General features: G+C 44.9%; 1 protein-coding gene across 1 annotated transcript in view; it reads right to left on the reverse strand.

Moving 5' to 3' along the window:
• Positions 1-463: 463 nt before the first annotated feature.
• CLPTM1 (CLPTM1 regulator of GABA type A receptor forward trafficking) overlaps positions 464-26,406 on the reverse strand; it is a 423,589-nt gene continuing 397,646 nt past the window's right edge. The window contains exon 14 of the mRNA XM_078660927.1: positions 464-1,161. Coding sequence (XP_078517053.1) covers positions 980-1,161 — 182 coding nt within the window. The 3' untranslated portion in view covers positions 464-979. The remainder of the gene's footprint in view (positions 1,162-26,406) is intronic.

Raw genomic sequence — 26,406 nt, forward strand, 5'->3', positions numbered from 1 at the left:
CATTCACCACTGCTGCAAAGTCTGTTTGCTGATATTCACAGAGGGCCCTACCAGATGACTCTGGCTGCTGACTAAGCAAACACCAAATGCAACCCACTCCCCAGTGATGTGATATGACCCTAACCGTCATGGACTGTGACCTGACTGAAATTAAGAAAGGTGGGGGGAGGTGTTCCACCCTGGAAACAACCTTCACCCCCAAAGATATGCCTTTGTGGCTATAGGTACTGAAAATTTTCCTTTATCAGATGAACAATTGAGTACTTACCGGAGGGAGTGAAATCCTAATGCAGGAGTGCACCAGCTAATGGTAGCCAAGATCTTAATGGTACACCCACAACCATTTGAGAAACTTCCAGCACTGCTACGAAACCAAGGGTGAGACATTGGCCTTAGTAGAAGGCAACAAAGAATAAGGAATGTCAAAAAAAGAAAACGCATGGCTGGACACAGGAGACTGGCATTAAGTTAAACACCCACAGGAATTTATTAAATCTGGGATCTCCAGAGTAGATTCAAATCAAATGACAAACAAGAGTGAAAGGGAAAGGCAGACAACAGCCCTCATACGTGGAGCACGAGGGAATATAAAATCTGCAGACTTCCTCTTCCTAGGAAAAACACATGACCATCGCTTGCCGGAATCTTGCAATGGAATGAAGGTTACGATGATTTGACGAATGAGGCAGGTCTTTGCTTCTTTACTTGAAACAATTGGGAATGACGGCATCCTCTCACGTTTTGTCATCTGCTTGCTCTCTCCAACGGACATAGCACTTTACGAACGTCACCAGTCAAAAGAACATAATAATATTAATCATCACTGGAATATAAAATAAAAAGCTAACGACCCGAGGGATCTCAGCAGCTTTCTGAAACTCATTTGCTCTCTTGTCTATTTATCCAACAGTGAAAGTTTGTTTGACTTTTTTTTCCTTCTGGTCTTTTATTTCCTTTTTTTAATAAAAATTAAAGGAAGTCAGTCCTTCTTCTTCTCCTCTGCTGGCTTGTCTGTGATGCTCAGTGCAGGGGCGCCTTCTCCTGCTGCAGGGGGAGCTAGTTGTGGTGTTGGCACTTCACCGCTTGTGCCAAACTCGTTTACTCGCGTTGGGTCTACCCGGTAAATCCAGCGCTGGTACAAGTAAATGAAGAAGACAACGTCTAAAATGGAACAAGAGAAAAAATTATTATCTGACAGCTTAGTTATGTATACATGGCAAGCACAAAAAACAACCTTGTTATAAGGATGAAAATCCAACTCCACAACCTCTGGTCTAGAAGGAAATTGCGGATAATACACTTTTTATAGACAAACTCTTTAACCAGCAGACTTATCCCTTAAGCTCAAAGATCTTTCTAGTGTAAACCCTTAACTAGCACAGTCAGGCTGTTTGATATATAGATTTTACATGTTCAAGCTTCAACCCTTAGCTGGTATCCATCAGTATACATGCAAGTTAAAGGTTCACATGTTAAAAATACAGCTCTTACAAAAGGCAATACAATATAATTCCCACCAACTATCAATCCAGATATACATAACTGCAGGCCGAGTTGCTGAGCGATAGAAGTATTTTACTCTCTTCCAATGAAAGTAGGGAGTAAAATGATCGATAATAATATGATAAAATATATGGTACTTACCTGTAACTATTGTTGAAGATTAAAAATACCTCTTACTCACAGTTTGATACTGCTGCAGTTTCGGACGGCCTCGGAATTTATATACACTCTATATCTTCACATTTTCCAGCCATCAGAAAAGAAGTGTCCCTTTGAATTCCACGTTCCCCTGAAATGCACAACTTCTAGAAAGGTGTACATTTCAAGCAGACCCTCAATTAAGTTTACGAGTATATATCTACTACCAAGTTGTTACATTTTGGCCGGTTGGTAAGAGGAATTGTGAATCAGAGTTAGATACCAAGAATGGAGAACTTGAGTTATAAAATGGGCCACTAGAATTATGCGGTAGGGGGTGGCCAAATTAAGCAGCAGGATTTACTAAATTATGTGCCAACAGTATATAACTTAGACAGTATATTGCTGCACATTTTTGGGTTAGTATTACTTCATTATTTTGTCACCTGTACACATTCACACTGTCTGGGCAAAGGTGTCTAGCTCATTAGTTCCAGATTAACACCTAAACACAGCAATAAGCAACTTAAACCCTTCGATGCTTATGACAGAGTGGTTCCGTCATAAGCCACGGTAGGCATGTGCTTATGACTGAACCGCTCCGTCATGGTACCTGCCCATGGGGGAAGCGCTGGCGCTCCCCTCCCATGGGCAGCCCAACATCGTGCCACAAAGGGGGATGGCAGCGGAAGATCTTCCTCTGCCACCGCAACCCCCCTCGGCGATCCTGTGACATCAGCACGCACAGCGTGCCCCGAAGTCATCAGGAAGCGCTGGGACGCCTTGAAGCCATTTGTTTCCAGGCGTCTCAAGGAGGAAGAGGTGAGTTTTGGGCTCGGGTTGGGGGGAGGGAGGGGGCGGGATGCAGATCTACACGCCTTGAGCCATTGGGGGAGAGGGAACAGTGTTTCCTCTCCCCTGATGTCTCAATGCAGGGCATTCCTGCTGCACTATTGCACGATAGCGACGCTGTGCGCAGCAGGAATGCCCCCACTAAACACCAGGGATGTTTTTTTTATGAAAGGTACCGACCCCTTGGGCAAGGGTTGCTTCCTTAGGGGGAGAGTTAATTTAAAGACTTTTCTGACCCCCTGGGGGCAGATCACCCGATTTGCTGGTGTTTCTGGCTCCAGGGGTGGCAGAAAAGCCAACTAGACAATAAGCGAGAACAAGGGAGAACCCTGCCAGAACTTTTTTATAAGTGGTCCTATACAAGGATCCTGGGGTATATACAGGACATCGGAGCAACCATCAAGAGAATCAAGGCATCACACCCACGGAAACAGATTTTTTTTTGTTCTTTATTTATTTTTTCATTTTACGATTTAGTGCATTAAGGTAACAGAATTGATATTGATACATTAGGAAACCATTAATAAAAACATACATAATTTTAGACATATAGAGTCCCCCACACACCATTCAAATCTCACACTCAACACACATAAGAACCCACATTCCACTCTAGAACACACAATCAGTCTCACACTCAAACTAGAGACAATCTCAATAGTACATTGCACGGGAGCAACACGTCACGACACGCCGCGCCACACTGAACCTGGAGGTTTGGAGTGATGGACAACGCAATTTAATATACACAGATCCCGTATTCTACAGTCATTCTTTCCCGTGGATCAATACTGTGACGATATTAATCTGTGCTCGTCACTGCAAGCCTACGTTTTGGACACTCTTCCCTATACATTCATTAGGTAACGTTTATTGATTGAGAGCCCATCTAGCCCCTCCTTTCAGCGACTACATACGGACCTCCGTGGACAGCACCCTTTGAGGACCCTGGCGCCGCCCCCGTTTCTCAACCAAAGGGAACGCGATATAATCCCTGTACGAAGATTTTGCTTATCATTGATTGAACTTGGACATTTCCTAATGTATCAATATCAATTCTGTTACCTTAATGCACTAAATCCTAAAAATGAAAAAATAAATAAAGAACAAAAAGAATCAATGTTTCCGTGGGTGTGATGCCTTGACTCTCTTGCTCCGATGTCCTGTATATACCCCAGGATCCTTGTATAGGACCACTTATAAAAAAGTTGTGTCAGGGTTCTCCCTTGTTCTCGCTTATTGCCTTTTTCCCCTATGAACCGGCCTATATTCCGTTTTTGGGGGCCCCCTTCTATATAGAAAAGCCAACTAGAGCCAGGGATTTTTTTTAAAATTAAATTGGAATCGACCTCTTGGGTAAGGGTCGCTTCCAAGGACCCTATTTAAAATAAAAAGTATATTCTGCCACCCCTGGGGGCAGATTGGTTTGTTTATTAAGCCTTTCTGCCCCCAGGGGGGCAGAAAACCCCACTAGACACCAGGGAATTTTTTTTTATTAAATTGGAAGCGACCCCTTGGGCAAGGGTCGCTTCCTAAGAGGGATAATTTTTTTTGAAGACTTTTCTGCCCACCATGGGAAGCGACCCCTTGGGCAGGCAAGTGTCGCTTCCACGGGGCAGATGTTTTTTAGAGAATGTATTCTGCCCCCGCCCCCGGGTGGATCAGCCTTTTTTTTGTGTGGACTTTTTGCCCCAAGGGGGGGGGGGCAGAAAATCCACTAGGCACCAGGGATTTTGTTTTGTGTGTAATGGAAGCGACATGGTTGCTTCCAAGGGGTAAACATTTGGTTAATATATTTTCTGCCCCTCCTTGGGACAGATCTGCCCCTTTTTTGGCCTTTCTGCCCTAGGCGGGAGGGGTGAGGCAGAAAACCCTACTAGGCACCAGGGATTTATTTCTTGTGCAAGGGGGGCACAATTCGGTCTGCTGTTTTCTGCCCCACCTGGGGCACAGATCGGCCTGGCAGACAACCTAACCCGATCCCTTGGGAAAGTTAACCCCCCATTTTTCTCAGCCCTATTTGAAGGCCCATCTGGCAGATTGACCATTTGGGTAGTAACATAACGTGTTATAATGTTAATTGTTTTATTTCTTGTGAATTGCAATTGTAATGCTTTATTTCTCCCTTTTTGTTTTAGTTCAAGGTTTTTGCTCTTTAGACTTTTCCAAGTTGCGGTCTCGTTACTAGTGGTTCTGCTGTTTGTGTAGTTGCATGTGTTTTTTTTCCTTTGGGCGATTGTACTAACCTGAGTCTATATGCACTTTGTTTAGAGCACATGAGCATGATTTACTTGCAATAAACAAGCACAGGAACATGATATTCAGGCAACAAAGAGCTGTGCACTTCATCTGAGCACACGAGCATGAGTTTCCTGTAACAAACAAACTACGGAATATGGAAATTAACGGTTTGTTTTGTCTTTTCTCTATATGTTTGTTATTGTTTGTTTGTCTTTTACCCACAGGTGCAACCTGGTTTCTCTGGAGTAAGAGCAACCCCCTACATCAATTTTTGGTTGCACTTTTTTCACGAATTTTTCACTTTCTTTTGTTGTTTATACTATTGTGTTTGGTAAGAGACTTTTTTTGTACAATGTAAATGTTTTTCATTTCTCCTCGTGAATGTGTTTTTTACAAATGGTGTAATAATGGCAGTATGTTTGGCTTCTGTTTTTTGAGTGTCAAAAACTTTTTGCATTTGTGCTCAATGTGTATTTTGTTGTCTTGTGAGTAATTGGTTTTGTTTTTTTCTTTCTAGTGGGATATCAATGGTTTTTGCTATCTCTGCAGAGTAGGTGCTGGTGAGTGTAGCGGTCTCTTGCAAGTGAATCGTATAGTTTTTGAGTACATAGATCTTTGTGATAAAGGCACACATTTTTTACTTACTTATTTATTTTGAACAGTGTTGGTTGTTGTTGACTATTTGTGCAGTCTCCTTTCTTAGTAAGGATAATGGCTAGCCGCAGGATTACTGCTCAGCAGGTTGTTGGTATGCTTTTCTAGTCTTCCTCTGACCATAGTTCAGAGACTGACTCTGCATCTGAGGCAGAGGAGGGAGGGGCAGCGAGTTTTCTCTCCACATGAAATCATTGGGTGATGAAGCTACTCTCAGTGCGGATGAAGTGACTCAGTGCGGATGAAGTGCCTGTTTTAGAGGAGGACATTGATGTGCTGATAGTGCAGCAAGAGGCATCTGGGTTGCAGACTGGGGCTGCAAGGCTTTCAGTTGGAAGTGATGACCTCTGGGTTGCCTCAGGCAAGGTGCAGCCAGCATTGCCAGACTTTACTGGTGTTCCAGGGTATAGAGTGAATACATAAAACTTTTTTGCCGATAATTTGTTTGTTGTTTATGGACGATGTGTTTTTGGCAGAGATTGTTGAGCAGACTAGTTTGTATGCCGAACAGTTTTTGAGGGGCAACAGTGCTAGCCTCGAGCCCCATTCTAGAGCTACCCGGTGGACTCCCACAAATATGGAAGAGATGAAGAAGTTCTTGGGTTTAACTTTTTTGATGGGCTTGCTAAGGAAGCCATCAATTTCTTCATATTGGTCTACTAGTCCCTTGATGGCAACAGCTACATTTCCGGCAGTCATGAGTCGTGATAGATATTTGCTTCTGATGCTGCATTTTGTCGATAATGGTTTAGCGTTGCCACAAGATCACCCTGAATGTGACCGTCTTTTTACGATTCGGCCTGTCATTGATCACTTTGTAGATCGATTTTCTGAGATCTATACTCCAGGGAAAGAAATAATAGTGGACGAGTATTTGGTCTTGTTCAAGGGCTGCTTGGTTTTTAGGCAATACATTCCTAGTAAGAGGGCATGCTGTGGAATTAGGCTGTGTATCTGCTGTGTGACAGTAGGACTGGATATGTCTCTAATTTCAGGGTGTACACCGGTAAGGAATCCAGGATTAACCCCCCTGGTTGTCCGTCCACTTTTGAAGTGACGGAGAAAATTGTGTGGCAACTTGGTAGAGGACTTTTTAACAAAGGTCACCATTTATATGTATATAACTTCAACACTGGTGTGCGGTTGTTCAGGGAATTGGCCAAGGTGGACACTGTTGCTTGTGGCACAATCCGCTCTAACGGTAAAGGTTTCCCTAAAGAACTAGTTTGTCCAAAGCTTGTGCGGGGACAGTGCAGTGCGTTGAACTTCTAGCTGTGAAGTTTTCAGACAGGAGAGATGTCTACATGCCGACTACCATCCATGATGAAAGCACTTCACCTGTGACTGTTTAGGGTCAGGTTGCTGAAGCGCGCAAACCTGTGTGCATTTTAGATTATAATACGCACATGGGTGGTGTTGACTGAGTAGATCAGAGGTTGGAACCTTACACTACTCATCGTAAGGCTTACATTTGGTATAAGAAGTTGGCTATCCATCTTTTCCAATTGGCAACCTTTAATGGTTTTGTTGTATTCAAGGATTCTTGTCCTGAGTCAAAGATGACTTTTGCTAAGTTTCAGGAGTCTGTAATAGGCAGCCTTGTTTTAGTGGAACAGGCAAGTGTTCTTAGAGTTAGAGTGGTGGAGGATGTGGCTAGATTGAAAGATCGCACATTCCTCCCACACCGTCAAAAGACTTTCCCAGTAGGAGATGTAGAGTCTGCTGGCGAAGAGGTACGCTGAAGGCGACTTGTATGTACTGCCCCGAGTGTCCTTCTAACCCTGGGTTGTGTGTGCCTGCTTGCTTTAGAATGTACAACACACAAAATAAATTTTGGGAGCATCCATGAGTGGTAAAGTGAACTGCCAGGTCTCTCTGGTTTTATATTTTTTGTTCAGTTTCAAGGTTGGCATTTGTGCAATGTATTTAGTTTCAGATTTTGTCTCAGTAGATTTGTATCCATTTGCAATGTGTTTGTGTTTTCTTTTTTGTATAAAAAATCCTAAATGCGATGGCGGTGTGTTTAGGCTGGCGCTTGGCTGGCGCTGTGCGTGGACTGACGCTAGGCTGGCGGTGGTCGTGGACTGTCGCTTGGCTAGCGGTGTGCGTGGACTGGCGCTTGGCTAGCGGTGTAAGTGGACTGGCGCTTGGCTAGCGGTGTAAGTGGACTGGCGCTTGGCTGGCGGTGTGCGTGGACTGGCGCTTGGCTGGCGGTGTGCGTGGACTGGCGCTTGGCTGGCGGTGTGCGTGGACTGGCGCTTGGCTGGCGGTGTGCGTGGGCTGGCGCTTGGCTGGCGGTGTGCGTGGACTGGCGCTTGGCTGGCGGTGTGCGTGGACCGGCGCTTGGCTGGCAGTGTGGGTGGACCGGCGCTTGGCCGGCAGTGTGGGTGGACCGGCGCTTGGCCGGCAGTGTGGGTGGACTTGCGTTTGGCTGGCAGTGTGGGTGGACTTGCGTTTGGCTGGCAGTGTGGGTGGACTTGCGTTTGGCTGGCAGTGTGGGTTGACTTGCGCTTGGCTAGCGGTGTGAGTGGACTTGCGCTTGGCTGGCGGTGTGCGCGGACTGGTGCTTGGCTGGCGGTGTGCGCGGACTGGTGCTTGGCTGGCGGTGTGCGCGGACTGGTGCTTGGCTGGCGGTGTGCGCGGACTGGTGCTTGGCTGGCGGTGTGCGCGGACTGGTGCTTGGCTGGCGGTGTGCGCGGACTGGCGCTTGGCTGGCGGTGTGTGAGTAGTGACTTGCTGCTGGTCACTACACACACTGCTAGCCAAACGCTACTCCACGCAATCCTTGAGCTGGTGTGGTTGCTGTGTCAGGAATGTGGGTGTGTGAAAGTGATGGGCCCTTGAATGGCGCGGTCTGATGGTGTGAGTGTTGTAATGTGCTGGGCCCGCGGCTGGCGGTGTGAATGGTTTTGTATGTGTAACACGTATGAAAGGTGTTTGAATGGCCTGTAAAGAGGTTGGTGCCTTGTCGTGGCTTTACAGCTCACGAGCTGCAAGTCAATGGTTCAGTTTCTCGTCCTTTCAATTATTAACAGTGCATTCCATTTTTGGGAAATCTCTGGTTAATACAACTGTATATACTGAACCATCACTCACCCTCGTGCCAAATCCAACCAGTATGTATGTGTGCTTGAAGAATAGGTGGTTGTGCAGAAATATTTGTCTTTTCTGTTTTTGTCAAGCAGGGTGTACCTTGTCCTTTTTGTGAATGGTTTTGTGCCTGGTGGTGGTGTGAATGGTCTTGTGTGTATCATGTATGAAAGGTGTGTGAATGGCCTGTAAAGCATTTGGTGCCTTGTCGTAGCTTTACAGCTCACGAGCTGTGAGTAAATGGTTCAGTTTTTTGTCCTTTCAATTATTGACAGTGCACTTCATTTTTGTGAAATTTCGTTTTATATACTGAACCATCACTCGCCCTCGTGCCAGATCTAACCAGTATGTGTGTGTGCTTGAGGAATAGATGGCTGTGCAGTAATCTGTCTTTTTTGACTCTCTGGAAAGGTGTACATTTCATCTAAGAATAACCTACCAACTGTAGATTTTATCATAAACTAAACACCCATGGGAGTACATGGTGATGTCGCTTTTGTGCATATCAACAAGTTATCTTGTACCCACAATGTACTGCAAACCTCAAAATTTGACGGTCACATTTTCCTTGCATTATCGTGCTCAAATTTTCACGCTGCAACCAACAACAAATTTTCAACCCCCCCAGCATTTCTCCAAGTATCCCAATAAAAATGGTACCTCATTCGAGTGGGTGGGTCAATTACCCACGACAGGCAAGGGCCCAAAACCAAAATTACCTATCACAAACCAACCTGGTTTTGCAAGGGGGGTCCCATGGGTTTTTGGCCCAGGGCTTGCCGGCCATCTAGGGAAACCTACCAAACACACACATTTCTGGAAACTGGACACCCGGAGGAGTCCAGCGAGGTATGGCTTGCGTGGGTCCTCCAACATTCTCCTATCCAGAATCCCCTGCAAACCTCAAATTGCGCTGAAACAAATCACTTTCTCAAATTTCTGTGTGGGAATCCTCTGAAATCTGAGTGGATCCACAAATTTCCTCCCACCCAGGTCTCCCGATAAAAAATGGTACCTCAATCGCGTGGGTGGCGCACTTGAGATTTTGGCCCCGGGCTAGGCGGCCATCCTTAGAACGTACCAAACCCAAACATTTCTGAAAACTAGACACCCAGGGGAGTCCAATGAGGTATGGCGTACGTGGATCCCCCAACGTTTTCCTTCTCAGAATGCCATGCAAACCTCAAATTTAGCTGAACACAACTAATTTCCCACATATTTTTGTGTGGAATCACCATGCCGGCACAAATGTTCTACCCCACAGCGTTCCCCTGAGTCACCAGAGTAAAATAATGCCTCACTTGTGTGGGTGGGGCAAGGGCCTGTGACTGGGAAGAGCCCAAAACATAGGGAATAATGGTATAGCACAGAGAATTCTAAGCGCTACATTGTTTGAAAAATATGTTTTTCGCCAATTCTGCATTGGACAGCCACACGAGTAAGGTATCATTTTACTCTGGACACTAAGGAGAACGCTGTAGGGTAGGATATTTGTGCCGGCATGGTGATTCCACACAAAAATATGTGGAAATGTGTTCTTTTTTAGCTAAATTTGAGGTTTGCAGGGCATTTTTTTTTTTGTTTTAGAGAGTTTTATATAGCGCGAACTTGAACCGAACCGAATCAGTTATCAGAGCGCTTTACATAGCACCAGTTACGTTACATGAGGACACAGTTTCATTTTTTTTAGGCACGGGGAGATTAAGTGATTTGCCCAGAATCACAGGGGGTTTTTGGCGTCGTTACCGAGACTTAAACCAAGTTCCCCAGGTCGAGCGCCTTAGCCGTTAGGCCAACCCCTCTCCCATTAGGAAAACGTTGGGGGGGATCCACGGACGCCATACCTCATTGGACTCCCCCGGGTGTCTAGTTTTCAGAAATGTTTGGGTTTGGTAGTTTCCCAAGATGGCCACCGAGCCTGGGGCCAAAACCCCAGGCTCCTCCAAAACCAGGTAGTTTTGTTATAGGTTATTTTGAAGTCTCCACAGTACAATTTGGGCCATGTCCTGTTGCCTACCCACACAAGTGAGGTACCATTTTTATCAGGAGACCTGGGGGAACGCTGGGTGGGAGATAATTTGTGGATCCATGCAGATTCCAGAACTTCCCCACACAGAAATATGAGGAAAATTTGTTATTTTGACAATTGTTTAGGTTTGCAAGGGATTCCGGGTAACAGAACCTGGTGAGAGGCCTGAATTCCCCTGGATCTCTAGTTTTCAAAAATGTATAGGTTTGCTAGGCTTCCCTAGGTGCTGACAGAGCTAGGGTTCACAAACTACAGCTAGGCACTTTGCCAAAAAAAGGGTAATTTTTCACTGTAAAATTGTGGTGTGTACACTTGCGTTTTGTGCAGTTTCCTCTCGCGGGCACTAGGCCTACCTACACAAGCGAGGTACCATTTTTTCAGAAGACTTTTGGGAACGTGGGGTGGGTGGAAATTTGTGGATCCACACAGATTCCAGAACTTTCTACCACAGAAATGTGAGGAAAATGTGTTTTTTGGCAATTATTTAGGTTTGCAAGGGATTCTCGGTAACAGAACCTGGTGAGAGCCAATCAAGTCACCTCATCCTTGATTTCCCTCAGTGTCTAGTTTTAAAAAATGTATGGGTTTGCTAGGTTTCCCATGTGCCGGCAGAGCTAGGGTTAAAAAACTACAGCTAGGCACTTCGCAAAAAAGGGGTCCTTTTTCACTGTGAAATTGTGGTGTGTCCACGTTGCCTTTTGCGCCGTTTCCTGTCGCGGGCACTAGTCCTACCCACACAAGTGAGGTACAATTTTTCTTGTAAGACTTTGGGGAACGCGGGGTGGATGGAATTTTGTGGATCCACGCAGATTCCAGAACTTTCCACCACAGAAATGTGAGGAAAATGTGTTTTTTAGACAATTCTTTAGGTTTGCAAGAGATTCTGGGTAACAGAAGCTGGATTCCCCTGGGTGTCTAGTTTTCAAAAATGTATAGGTTTGCTAGGTTTCCCTAGGTGCCGGAAGAATTCCCCTGGGTGTCTAGTTTTTACAAATGTATAGGTTTGCTAGGTTTCCCTAGGTGCCGGCAGAGCTAAGGTTAAAAAACTAGAGCTAGGCACTTTGCCAAAAAAAGGGTAATTTTTCACTGTAAAATTGTGGTGTGTACACTTCGTTTTGTGCAGTTTCCTCTCGCGGGCACTAGGCCTACCTACACAAGTGAGGTACCATTTTTTCAGAAGACTTTTGGGAACGCGGGGTGGGTGAAAATTTGTGGATCCACACAGATTCCAGAACTTTCTACCACAGAAATGTGAGGAAAATGTGTTTTTTGGCAATTATTTAGGTTTGCAAGGGATTCTCGGTAACAGAACCTGGTGAGAGCCAGTCTAGTCTCCACATCCTGGATTCCCCTGGGTGTCTAGTTTTCAAAAAGGTGTAGGTTTTCTAGGTTTCCCTAGGTGCCGACAGAACTAGGGTTAAAAAACTACAGCTAGGCACTTTGCAAAAAGAGGAGTAATTTTTCATTGTCAAAATGTGGTGTGTTCACGTTGGGTTTTGAGCCGTTTCCTGTCGTGGACACTATGCCTACCTACACAAGTGAGGAACCATTTTTATCGGGAGACTTAAGGTAATTCAGATTTGTAAAGCTACTGTAATTACCTATTGACTTTCGATGCATTTCTGCCTTCCAAATGAAAGACAAATGTGTAAAAAAGAAGTCATTTTGAAAAATGACAGATAATTCTCATGCTAGTATGAGTATTCCCAATTTTGGAAATGTGCAAATATCTACTGTTTCTAAACTCTATATTTTGTTCTTATTTCAGAAATACATAGGTGTCTTTCATACCAATTTTTCCGTGTATATATTTTCCCAGAATAATTGCTATATACCCGGTACATAATGAAAACCATTGCAAGTCGCTGCTCCGTTTTTGGCTCTGGGTTCATCGGATTCTTGGCGAACCTACAAGTCCTATATATCCCCACAACCAGTAAGGTCCAGCGGATGTAACGGCATGTTGCTTTCAAAGAGCGGTCATAATTAGAAGAAGTTACAAGGGAAAACGTTGACACACAAGGCTGTTTTTTTCACACTCATTTTCCATTTTTCCTATATTTAACTGTTAGTTTCTATAAAGAAACCTTGAAGGACCTACACAAATGACCCCCTGCTGAATTCAGAATTCTGTCTACTTTTCTAAAATGTATAGCTTTCCAGGATCCATTATTGCTTTCATACCCATTTCTACCATTAACTGGAAGGAGGTTAAAAGCACAAAAAATAGCAAAAATAGGCTATGTCCCAGAAAAATGCCAAAACTGTGTAAAAAAATGTTGGTTTTCTGACAAAAGTCTGCGATTCCCCAAAATCTGGGAAAATTGTGATTTCAGCCCCACAACCCCTTTCTTGATACCATTTGCAGGGAAAATCCCAGATGCTTTCATTTGCAGCACTTTATTCCCATTTTTCCCCAAAAAAACAAAATGTAGTTGTATTTTGGCTAATTTCTGGGTTCCCTCCAGGGGAATCCACAAACCCTGGGTACCTCTAGAATCCCCACGATGTTGGAAGAAAAGGATGCAAATTTGGCATGGATACCTTATGTGGTCAAAAGGTTACAGGGGTCTAAGTGCAAACTACCCCAAATAGCCAAAAAAAGGCTTAGCACAGGATGGGTGGGGGAGACCTTGCGAGGAAGGGGCTAAAAGTGACGAGTCAATATTTGCAAAGGGCTTTCCGACTCATGTTGCTGCCTTTTTAGTAACTTGTTAAACTGCAGATTATGGACCTAATGATAGATTACGTAGCAAATGCAGCTAATCCAAAATTATGCGGAAAATGCGACAGAATCACATTTTCAGATGCCCAGGTTCTAAGTAAATTATTTAATTCCATAGTATTAAAATTATTCAGCTACATGAAAAATGGTGCCTCAGCTCTGCAATGGCTATTGGGTCCACCCAGGGTGTGCCATCACAGAGTTGTATAAGGCACAACGGCAATACATTGTCACTTCCTTGTCCTATTTCTATGCTCTCAGAGGCGGAGATGAGGTCAACGCGAATGACAGAAATTTAAGTATTCCAAAAAGTAACAAGGGACCTTGTTAACGTTTGTACAAGCACTCAGCAGAATGTGGAGGTGGGAGTGATCTGCAGCTAGGGAGAGTATCTACCAGAAAACTCATTACCGAAGTTAACTGGCTCTTTAATGGATATTTCTACCACAAGATTCCTGACCTTTTGAACCAATTACCCTAGCAGTACCTCACAGATGATAGATCTGAGGAGACTACAAAATCAGGAAGTCCTACAATACCTATTCTGCAAAATGGTCATCTCTACAGAATCTTGAGTCAAGACAGTAATATCTGGTAAAAGCATGAACTGAATAACATGTCGCAGTTGGCAAATGTCCAACTTAGGAACGCCTGAGACAAGGCGGCCTTTAAACTGGTGGAATGGGCTTTGATGCTTTCCAGGGGTTCTTTCTTGGGGAGTCTAGTGCGATGCAGTTTATATAAGCCACTCAAAACCAAATACATCAAACATAGAAAGACTTCCCAGACAGAATAATATCAAATAGTCATATCTTGATAGTAGTTGTATCAAAAATCCTTTATTAATTGTAATTCAATTTTCCTTCTTTTCCAATAAAAAATTGCTAAAAGTCAACTTTAACAGCAATGTCGATAAAGAAAGGTGTATTAGTAATAGCAATTCTCGTGTCCCCAATAGTCAGTTCACACTGTCCCCACGAAGTGTTCCAATTTCTAAACTGAGTTCTGGTAAAATCGCCGTCTCCGTACCGGAACAACCCACGCCAGTCCGCAGTGTGAGTCTCAATCCAGACCGGACAATCCACCCTCCAGGAAGACTATATATAAGCAGTGAGCACCCATTACTTTAGAAGGATCTAATATTAGGACAAAGAAACTCTGATCATGGAATCCCTATGAAGCACAAGATTTGCTATTACTAATACACCTTTCTTTACCAACGTTGCTGTTAAGGTGGGCTTGTAGCAATACTCCTCAACAATATAAGACTCAGTGCCATAATAAGCCCTGAAGAAGTCCCAAGAGGGATGAAACGCGTTGGCGGCAAAGCAATCATGTGGTGTTTTTAATTGGAAAAGGACTATTTGATTTTATTCTGTCTGGGAAGTCTTTCTAGGTTTGATATATTTGGTTTTGAAAGGCTTATATAACCTGCATCGCACTAGCCATACTATTATATTACATATTTCTCGAGTGCAGGGTCAGTGTAGTATTTTGTAGACGGTGGATCTTGTTCCGGCATAGTGGGATGTATATGGGTCACATCCCAAACCAGTTCCACAGATTAGAAAATTTATTGAACAGCCGTACTGAGCAGGGCCCTTTGGTGCTGGAATCCTTAAAAGCACTGACCCTGATTCTGTATTAGTATCCTTTCTTGGGGAGAGATTAGCAGATTCGGATGCACAAGACAATCCAGAGATAAATTACCTGTCTTCTGAAAAACCTTGTGCACCTGGAGCAAGCATAGTCAAGGAAGAGCTAATTGTCAATTAGAAACTTGTGACCCCTCTCAATCTATAAAAACTGTCAGTCAAATGGAGATCTGAATGATTAAGCCTTTCCTCCTCAGTAAGCTAATAAAGGCCGTAGTAGGGCACAGCAGGGAGATCCATTGCCCCACATGAAAGGGAGACAATACCTTTGGGCAGAAGGAAGGAAACCTTGTCCACTGGATCACTTGTTTGGGGAAAATTAGATGAAGGGACAATGTCTGAAGATCACTAACACGCAAAGCAGAAGTAGTAGCAATAAGAACAAGCATTGGAAATGCAATAGGTCTCGCAGTAGTAAAGTTTGAGCTATAGGTGTTATTTATTTTTTTGTTTTTTATTTATGTGTTGTTTTTTCTAAATAGCTAAATTAATAGCTTTCTTCTTTACAAAGCCAATAGTTATAATTTGTGTAAATGTGACACCTCTAGCATTTGTAAAGCAACATGTTTTGTATTAACGGGACTTATATGTGACATATGTATTGATATAAAAAAATAAATGGCTTAAAAAAAAAATTAATAATTAATACGTAAATAAAATGGATTTTATTTTATATTGCCAATAGCTTAAAGTTTATTAAATATATTTAGTGAAGATGCTGTGGTTGCGCTGAGTGAGGGTGAGTGAGGGTGAGGGTGATTGAGCGATTGAGGGTGAGTGAGGGATTGAGGGTGAGTGAGGGTGAGGGGTTGAGGGTGAGTGAGGGTGGGTGAGGGGTTGAGGGTGAGTGAGGGTGGGTGAGGGGTTGAGGGTGAGTGAGGGTGAGTGAGGGTGAGTAAGGGTGAGTAAGGGTGAGTAAGGGTGAGTGAGGGTGAGTGAGGGTGAGTGAGTGAGGGTGAGGGGTTGAGGGTGAGTGAGGGTGAGTGAGGGGTTGAGGGTGAGTGATGGTGAGGGGTTGAGGGTGAGTGAGGGTGAGGGGTTGAGGGTGAGTGAGGGTGGGTGAGGGTGGGTGAGGGGGTGAGGGTGAGTGAGGGTGAGTAAGGGTGAGTAAGGGTGAGTAAGGGTGAGTAAGGGTGAGTAAGGGTGAGTAAGGGTGAGTAAGGGTGAGTAAGGGTGAGTGAGGGTGAGTGAGGGTGAGTGAGGGTGAGTGAGGGTGAGTGAGGGTGAGTGAGGGTGAGTGAGGGTGAGTGAGGGTGAGTGAGGGTGAGTGAGGGTGAGTGAGGGTGAGTGAGGGTGAGTGAGGGTGGGTGAGGGTGAGTGAGGGTGAGTGAGGGTGAGGTGAGTGAGGGTGAGGGTGGGTGAGGGTGGGTGAGGGTGGGTGAGGGTGGGTGAGGGTGGGTGAGGGTGGGTGAGGGTGAGTGAGGGTGAGGGGTTGAGGGTGAGTGAGGGTGAGGGGTTGAGGGTGGGTGAGGGGTGAGTGAGGGTGAGGGATTGAGGGTGAGGGGTTGAGGGTGAGTGAGGGTGAGTGAGGGTGAGTGAGGGTGAGGGGTTGAGGGTGGGTGAGGGTGAGGGGTTGAGGGTGGGTGAGGGTGAGTGAGGGTGAGGGTGAGTGAGGGGTTGAGGGTGAGTGAGGGTGAGGGGTTGAGGGTGAGTGAGGGTGGGTGAGGGGTTGAGGGTGAGTGAGGGTGGGTGAGGGTGAGTGAGGGTGAGTGAGGGTGAGTGAGGGTGAGAGGGTGAGGGTGGGTGAGGGTGAGTGAGGGGTTGAGGGTGAGTGAGGGTGAGGGAGTGAGGGTGAGGGTGAGTGAGGGTGAGGGATTGAGGGTGAGGGGTTGAGGGTGAGGGGTTGAGGGTGAGTGAGGATGAGGTGTTGAGGGTGGGTGAGGGTGAGTGAGGGTGAGAGTGAGAGTGAGGGTGAGGGTGAGTGAGGGTGAGTGTGAGGGGTTGAGGGTGGGTGAGGGTGAGTGAGGGTGAGGGGTTGAGGGTGAGTGAGGATGAGTGAGGGGTTGAGGGGTGAGTGAGGGTGAGGGGTTGAGGGTGAGTGGGGTTGAGGGTGAGTGAGGGTGAGGGAGGGTGAGGGTGAGTGAGGGTGAGTGAGGGTGGGGGTTTGAGGATGAGTGAGGGTGAGGGTGAGTGAGGGTGAGTGAGGGTGAGGGGTTGAGGGTGAGTGAGGGTGAGTGAGGGTGAGGGGTTGAGGGTGAGTGAGGGTGAGGGGTTGAGGGTGAGTGAGGGTGAGGGGTTGAGGGTGGGTGAGGGTGAGGGGTTGAGGGTGGGTGAGGGTGGGTGAGGGTGAGTGAGGGGTTGAGGGTGAGTGAGGTTGAGGGTGAGTGAGGGTGGGTGAGGGGTTGAGGGTGAGTGAGGGTGGGTGAGGGTGAGTGAGGGTGCGTGAGGGTGAGTGAGGGTGAGTGAGGGTGAGAGGGTGAGGGTGGGTGAGGGTGAGTGAGGGGTTGAGGGTGAGTGAGGGTGAGGGAGTGAGGGTGAGGGTGAGTGAGGGTGAGGGATTGAGGGTGAGGGGTTGAGGGTGAGGGGTTGAGGGTGAGTGAGGATGAGGTGTTGAGGGTGGGTGAGGGTGAGTGAGGGTGAGAGTGAGGGTGAGGGTGAGTGAGGGTGAGTGTGAGGGGTTGAGGGTGGGTGAGGGTGAGTGAGGGTGAGGGGTTGAGGGTGAGTGAGGATGAGTGAGAGTGAGGGGTTGAGGGTGAGGGGTTGAGGGTGAGTGAGGGTGAGGGGTTGAGGGTGAGTGGGGTTGAGGGTGAGTGAGGGTGAGGGAGGGTGAGGGTGAGTGAGGGTGAGTGAGGGTGGGGGTTTGAGGATGAGTGAGGGTGAGGGTGAGTGAGGGTGAGTGAGGGTGAGGGGTTGAGGGTGAGTGAGGGTGAGTGAGGGTGAGGGGTTGAGGGTGAGTGAGGGTGAGGGGTTGAGGGTGAGTGAGGGTGAGGGGTTGAGGGTGAGTGAGGGTGAGGGGTTGAGGGTGAGTGAGGGTGAGTGGTTGAGGGTGAGTGAGGGTGAGGGGTTGAGGGTGAGGGGTTGAGGGTGAGTGAGGGTGAGGGGGTGAGTGAGGGTGAGGGTGAGTGAGGGGTTGAGGGTGTGAGGTTTCGGGTGTGTGACGGTGTGTGAGTGAGGGTGATTGAGGGTGAGAGGTGTTGTTAGGCAGAGGGTGTGTGACGGTGTGTGAGCGTGAGGGTGTGTGAGGCTGAGTGTGAGTGAGTGTGAGTGAGTGTGAGTGAGTGTGAGTGAGGGGGTGTGAGGGTGATGGGGTGTGAGGGTGAGGGGGGGTGTGAGGGTGAGGGGGTGTGTGTGTGTGAGGGTGAGTGTGAGCGAGGGAGTGTGAGTGTGTGTGAGTTGTTGAAGTTGAGAGTTAGGGTGTGTGAGGGTGATGGTGTGAGGGTGATTGAGGGTGTGTGAGGGTGAGGGGATGAGGGTAAGGCTGTGTGAGGCTGAGGGGTGTTGATGGTGAGAGAGTGTGAGGGGTGTGAGTGGGTGCGGCTGTCCGGTGTAGTGAGTGTGAGCTTGTTGTGAGGGGTGTTATTTTTTGAGGGGAGTGAGGGTGTGTGAGTGTGTGTGAGTGTGAGGGGGTGTGAGGGGGTGTGAGGGTGAGTGTGGCGGGAAGAGGGCATCAGCTGGCAAACCAGAGAGCTCCCTCAGACCTTGGAGCGCCAATTGGCTCTGAAATGAAAGGCCACTTCGCCACACACACAGTGTACACACTTCCAGCTGCTGAAACGTTGTTCATCTGTGCTTTCACACTTGTAACCAAAAGCCCGGGCCAACCGCGTAATGGCCCGACCACTCACGTCTTATTCCAGGCCGAATTGTAATGCAACAAACATTGTGGGGGTTGATCGTGTGTCTTGTTCTGCAGAGAGCTTTCTGTTTTCACAAGCTAGAAAGAAACCGGGACCGAAAAAAAACTTTAAAGTATGTGCCACACAGCTGTTCAAAAACTGATACGCATGGTTTCATTCTTCTTGAACGCAGTTATCATTTGAAAAACTGTAGTTTTCTTGAAAATCCAATATTTAAAATGGGACGAGTCGCAAAATACATAGAATAAAAAAGTTAATTTTCGAAATGCATTGCTTTACACATCTGTTTTTCACACGACTTTTAACGTGCATACCCATTGATGCAATTTAGGGTTGCATGCATGTGTCTGTGTATATATTTATATATGTGTACATACATGTTTACATTCATGTTTATTTTCCTGCAAGCACACTCACACGCTTAGACAACCTTCATACATGTTAATGTATCTATCTACTACGTCGAGTATGTGAAGCCGTGTCTTGCAGGCAACGTGAACAGTCCTAGCGTGTTTGTAGACTTTATGGTAACCGATTTGTTATGTGACCTTGAAGTCGTGTGTAATATACAACAGGCATGATTCTTTTTTTTTTTTGGTTTGTCTGCAAGAAAACGTTTATCACCTCCACGTGGTCGATGCAAAATCATGGCCCGTTGGCTTTTGAAACTTTTAATCTTGGAGGATTCGCTGGTTATAATGGCGCGGTAGCATATTTTTTTCAACACAGGCTCTCCATCCGTGAGAAAATATAATCTAAGATTTGGATCTCAGGAAAGCATATAGTGTAGCTGGAAACTACATCACGAGAAGCGGAAAGTGCCTGTTATTTAGAGCAGGCCAAAATATTGTTGTGGGACAAATTGTACATTCACTTTCTCTGGATCCGCGAGCCTCCTGTGAGCGTTCGGACTATCGCGAGCAGCTTACTGGGTGAAAATTCGCCGGTCCGAATGGACGTGCGTTATTTAATATACTGCTGTAAATTGCACACCCAAAAAATAACAAGACGGCAACATCATTCTGTCTCAGGGCTATAAATAGGAGTAAGTGCACGAAGAGAACCTGCTAGGGTGGAGGGGGGGTAGGGGGGAGCAGGGTATGCATTTATCTTTGTGATTTTCCATTGCGCGAACAGGGCGCCAGAGAGCTTTACAAAACAATCAGCTTACTCAAACCAATGCAATAACAAGAGAAACACCGAGCACGGCGTCAGTGTTGGCATTGCTGGGGGGTAGGGGGTAAGTGGTGAACTGTGTGCAATTTGAAGATCATGGGTCCTGCGCTCACTAATGCAGCTCTCATTGTTAATGTGCTGTAACTTTCGTGAAAGTTGAGGTGTGTTCTCTAAAGGGAATGACCAAAAAAAGTGTAACTAGAAATCCTTTCTAAGATGCATGGCCTACGTAAACAAGGCGGGCAGGGGAGGGGGCGGAGCGGGGAGAGCGGCATGTGTGTGTTAAGAAGCCGGGCCTTTGAAGTGAAGCTAAGCTTCACTTCAAAAGGTGTCGGAGGAATGCGGGAGAGAGGAACAGATGGCGATTGCGGCTGTGCACGCGCTTTTAAGCTCAATGCACATGCGCATTGAGCTTAAAAGTCACGGGCACTGCAAGGAATCGCCACGATTCCTTGCTTCTCAGTTAAAAGTTGTTTAAGCCGCAATAGGCTCGCAAGCTCGATGCGCATGCGCATCGACAGGCGAGACCTAAAAAGTACTCAGAGCAAGCAGCATCAAGTGGCTATTATGCATGAGCTCAAAAAGGACACAACAGGAAAGGAAGCACAAAATTAAAGTCTCACTCTGACCTAACAAACAGGACAAACAAATGGGCCAACCCCTTCAGAAGCCTCATAACATTAGGAGATATAAATAGCCAAGGCTGATCGCTTCAACCGGAGGATTCCGAATGGGCCTGCTAATTACATTTAACAGTAGCTGTGAGAAGTTGGCCTGATATGTGATGTCCACTATTCTAGTGGGCACCCTGTATCAGTCCAAACAACCCTTATAGTGATGGTTGTAAAGTCAACCTTATAGGCCAGCTATCCTAGTGGTAGCATGGACAAAGCAGTCTTAGGCGAACACTTCAGAGAGCATGTGAAGCCAATTGTTTTACCAATAATAACCCCTTGAATATCAAATGAAAGGACACCACACAAGGTATATATAAAACATATGTGTATTTATTTCTAACAACCCCTCTGCACTCTTTATGAGGTCAGAGTCCAAGATACAGCACAAGTGGCTTAATAAGCATACGTTAAGTTGCACAAATACAATTCTGCCCTAGGGGCCTCACGAACCATATATTAAAGAAGTGGTATAAGTACCACTGCAGGAATAGTGAATAGGCCTAGGAAATCAGTGGGGCTACACTGAATAACCACAGGTTAGGAAGCAGGAGTCCCACAGGATGCGTGTGCAGTGTCTAAACACACACGCGTGTTCTCATAGACTTAAAATGGGAACGTACAAGTTACAAACTAGTTGATTTCGGACAGTCCGGGTGGACTTTGAGAAAACCCAGTTAAATTAGGACACTTGGATAGTTATTACCCACGGGAGCACCGGAGTACTCGAGTTACCTCACCCAGGGAAGCCGGGTGCATAGGTGCGAAGTTGTGTCGGGTTTCGTCGTAGATTCCTATGGATAGCTGCTAGAAGATGCTGCAGGCGACCAGGAGGAAGATGTCCGGATGGATCCAAGGGCGGATCGGAGAAGTGAAGAACCTGAAGCAGAGGGGACAGAGTCTGGGTCACTAGTCAGTGACCAGGATGGAGCCAGGACAGAACCAGATGATGTCTAGCTGCGATCAGTGAAGCTTGTCTCTGCAGCTACATGGACCAGGAGGCGTCGACGACGACCAGGAGCTGGATACTAACTGTCCCACGAAGGCTCTCGCTGTTGGCGGTGTCGGCTTCTGGATCGGAGTCAACAAGCCTTGGCAAAGGCAACACACGCAGGATACGAAGATCTGCTTCCGGTGCAGACCAGCAAGGTCTGTGGAGCTTCCCCTTTGCAGGAAAGCAGGAGCTAGCCCAGAGCAACCAGGCAAGCATCGTTGTTTCAAAATGGAGTCTTCAAAATGGCCACTAGCCAACGGGCCAGCAACCGCGAAGACACGTCGAGAGGAAATGCAAGAACAGGCCCCACGAGGCACTCGTGGAGTGAGAAGGGCTGAGCTTCGGTGCGCTTACGACTCGGTGTTGGGGCTTCTCAATCTCCAATGCACAACTTCGAGGATGCCTCAGAAGCTGCACAGTTTAGCAAAGAGCAAAATGGCCAGGTGTCCGGCCCCACGTCTCTCGTGTCCGCCACGGGTCTCAGCTTTGCTGGAGGTGTGGGTCGGGTCGGGGTCGGAGAAGTCTGGAAGTCCAGTCCTGTGAAGCAGGGTGGTCGGGATCCTTCAGCAAAGCAAACCGGCAATTCACTAGTTGGTGCCTGTTTGCACAGGGTGGTCACTCCTTGACCACAAGGGAGATTCTTCAGTCTTCTAGTTGCAGTAGAATATCGAAGGTCCAGAGTTTCGTGCCAAACCAAAGTTCGCAATACCCGCGAGAATTATAATGCACTTAAGAGTATATGGTATGGCTATATCATAGAACAGCTATAAGGACATGGTTCCTAAAGCTGCAGACAGGCTCAGCTCATGCTAGAGCACCATCTCACATAAAACCAAGCACTCTGCCTCCAGGATTGTTAAGGCCTGCCATAGGAGTGACTTATAGGTATATATGTGTCTATATATAATGGTAGGTATAGGAATACTATACCTAAGCAAGGTGTGATCAGCCAGTTGTGTCAATTTGGGTGGCCAGCATGGGGTGGCATAATTCATGCTGCAGCCCCTGGTAGGCCTTGGATGCACCTATGCCCTGGGTACCTATGGTACACTGTACAGGGGCTCACAAAGGTGACCCAATTGGATATGTACCTAAAGTACATGGTATGATTTTAGAGAGAGAACAGCTGGGCTGTGGGTCTGATTAGCAGGCCCACAGCCACACTAGAGTCTAAAAACCAGTGGATCAGAGCAAAAAGTGGGGGTGAACATAGGAAGCAGACCCTACTCTCCTACAGTAGCCACAGTAAAGTCCTTAAGGTCAAGCACATCATATATAGTATATACTCCCTGTGAGGGCCAACATTTGACTGACTTGGTAGAAAGAAAACTCAGATAAAATGATGTCCACAACTTCTGAAGGCAGGTCAACAGAGCTCAGATTGCTGTGCTCAGTCCACAAACATGAAGGTGGATCTAGAGATTCGGGTGGAGGGTGCACAGTCAAAATATCGAGTTTGAAATATCGACCTACAAAAATATTGTGTTGGAAATATCGAAGGTACATATTATCGAGGTCAAGAATATCGTTGGACAGAATATCGACCCCAAGGTAAGTAATATCGAAGTTACTAATATCGATTTTTGTATTATTGTTAGGTATTTTATTATGTATGTGTAATATTTTTTTGTTAAGTATTTTACTTGTTTTAAATTATGTGTATTATTTTTATTTATTAATAATGTTATTTTTAAGTAAATTTTATGTTTTAGTACCGGAGCGGATTGTGGGTTTATAGGGGAATAGGGTAGGAAGTAATTTAAATATACTAAATGTATTAATATTTTTTAGGAATTATAAATTAATTTTAATTAATGTTTGCGTTTAGTTCTGTAGCGGGTTGTGGGTTTATAGGGGAATTGGGTGGGAAGTAATTTAATAATAATTTATTCTTATTTATTGGAATGGGTAAATATTTTATTTTTAATTAATTATTATTTGGCAATTAATTGCTTTAATTGGTAATTAACGTTTTTAATTGGTCATTAATGTTTTTAATTGGTCATTAATGTTTTTAATTGGCAAATTATTTTAATTGGTAATTACTTTTTTATTTGGTAATTAATTGTTAATTTTTTGAAGCGCTGGGATGCCTCCGGGTAGCCAGCGCTCTATAAATCTGTAATCATTCATTAATTGGTAAATGTTTTTAATTGGTAATTGTTTTTTATTATATGGAAATTATTTTTAATAAATTGGTAATCAATGTTTCATAAAAAGTATTATTTGGTATGAAAAATAATTTTATTGTATGATATTTTTTAATTGTGAATTTTAAATAATTGATTTTTTTTTAAAGAAACATTTTATTGTTCAAGATTTATTATTTGGTGATTCATATTTATTAATTAATATTTACTGTTCTTTATTGTTAATTTCTTAATTCATTATTCAATTGTAATTATGTTTTAATAATTATTAATGGGTATTTGTAAATGATGTAGAGTTATTAAAAATTAAATTATTTATTATTTTAAATACACATTTTTTTATAAGTATGTTATATTTAAATTCTACGCTATCCAATGTTTTCCCTACAGTTTCACTCTCTGGAGTTGGAATAGTAATTTTAACCCCTACGCTATCCAATGCTTTCCCTACTGTAGCGCCCTCTGGAGTTGGAATATTAATTTTCACCCCTGCGCTATCCAATACTTTTCCCTACTGTAGCACCCTCTGGAGTTGGAATAGTAATTTTTACTCCTCCGCTATCCAACGCTTTCCCTACTGTAGTGCCCTCTGGAGTTGGAATAATAATTTTTACCCCTACGCTATCCAGCGCTTTTCCTACTGTAGCGCCCTCTGGAGTTGGAATAATAATTTATACCTCTACGCTATCCAACGCTTTCCCTACTGTAGCGCCCTCTGGAGTTGGAATAGTAATTTTTACCCCTTCGCTATCCAATGTTTTCCCTACTGTTGCCCCCTCTGGAGTTGGAATAGTATTTTTTTTCCTACGCTATCCGACTCTTTCCTTACTGTTGCACCCTCTGGAGTTTGAATATTAGTTTTTACCCTACGCTATCCAACGCTTTCCCTACTGTAGCGCCCTCTGGAGTTGGAATATTAATTTTTACCCCTACGCTATTAAACGCTTTCCCTACTGTAGCGCCCTCTGGAGTTGGAATAATAATTTTTACCCCTACGCTATCCACCGCTTTCCCTACTGTAGCGCCCTCTGGAGTTGGAATAGTAATTTTTACCCCTACGCTATCCAACGCTTTCCCTACTGTTCCCCCTCTGGAGTTTGAATAGTAATTTTTATCCCTACGCTATCCAACGCTTTCCCCACTGTTGCATTTTCTGAAGTTGGAATAGTAATTTTAAGTGTTACGCTATCTAATATCATCATTACTGTAGTTTTATTTATTTAGCTATTTAATATATTTATTATTATTTTTGATAATGTAGTATATTATTAATTTTAAAAATATTGAAAGGATATATATTTTTTATTTATTAAATTGATTAAATATAATTATTTACTTTTTATTTATGCTATTTTTTGATGTGTGTAGATGTATTTGTAATTTATAATACTGTTTAATAATTTATAAGTTATTAAAATAATTATTAAAACGTATTAGGTAAGTATATATTATATTTTTTATGTATATGTTTAATTAATGTTATATATTGTATATGTATTTATTAATTTTAAACATTATTAAATATTTTTAACTAGGTTTATTTGGTTTATAAGTATTTACATTATTTTAAATTTGTTTTATTTAAATAAAAAAACGATATTTTTAATTACGATATTTTTAACTTCGATATTTTTGTACTTACCATGTTGTACATAGGCTGTCGATATTCTTGCTTCCGATATTCCAACGTCGATTTTTGTGCAGGTCGATATTTTTTCCGTCGATATTGTGTCAGTGATCCTCGGGTGGAGATCCTTGCAGAGCAAAATGCAGGCCGCAGAACAGTGGATAGTGTTGTGTTCTTATTTGAGGCTAACAGGCCAACTGGAAGAGTGCCCCAGAGGGTGAAGACTGACCAAACCAATTTAGGGTGAAGACGCTGCTTGTGGTCAGCAAGATGGCATCCACGGAGATAGTAAACCTGTACGTTCAAGGAGCCTGTCAGATTGCCCACAACCAGCCGGACGTCATCAGCCTGGGCACAAGACTATAACCTCAACACCTCCAGACATAGGGGATGTGATCCCAAGTAACACTGCTTTTTGGCGTACCATATGTGGAGAGGTGTGGTGCAGCGGTCAGGGCAGCTGAATTCGGAGCATAGGGTTCAAGGTTCGATCCCCGGCTCCAGCGACAGCTGAGCTAAGCACCATGTGACTCTGGGCAATAGCTCACTTAATTTCCACAAAATCCCCCAGCGCCTTGAGACCCGTAAGGGTGAGTAGTTTGAGCTTTACAAATATGGATTTATATTTTTACATTTACATATCAAAGTGGTGTTTTGCCTGTTAGGATCTAAACAGAGTGATCGTGGTTGGAGAGAATGAATACCTTGAGTGGCAGGCAGATCACGTGAAACTCTAGTAGGTTGATGTGATATTTTAGCTTATTTCCAGTGCCCCGAGAGATTTGAACCACAAGGATCACCGGGGTGGGGTGAGCAGTCAGTAATTTTAGGTCCCTAGTTGCTGGTGGATGGTGCTGGTAACCTCGCAGGTCACAATCCGAGCAATACAGTCTGTACTTCATTAAAAGGGAGCAATGTTTCAGCAGTCGAGAAGGCAGGATCCAAAATCCCTGTGAGTAAGTAGACCTTGATCTCCTCCACAGGCAATGGCAACTTGACAACCTTATCACCCCTTATACAAGTCAGCGGTGTATGAGGCAAACTTTTCAGCAAGGAGCTCCAAAGAACACTCCAGGTTCACCTCTGTTGAAGAGTCTAGGC

This window comes from Lissotriton helveticus, chromosome 9 (assembly GCF_964261635.1).
Source record: "Lissotriton helveticus chromosome 9, aLisHel1.1, whole genome shotgun sequence".
Classification (NCBI taxonomy): domain Eukaryota; kingdom Metazoa; phylum Chordata; class Amphibia; order Caudata; family Salamandridae; genus Lissotriton; species Lissotriton helveticus.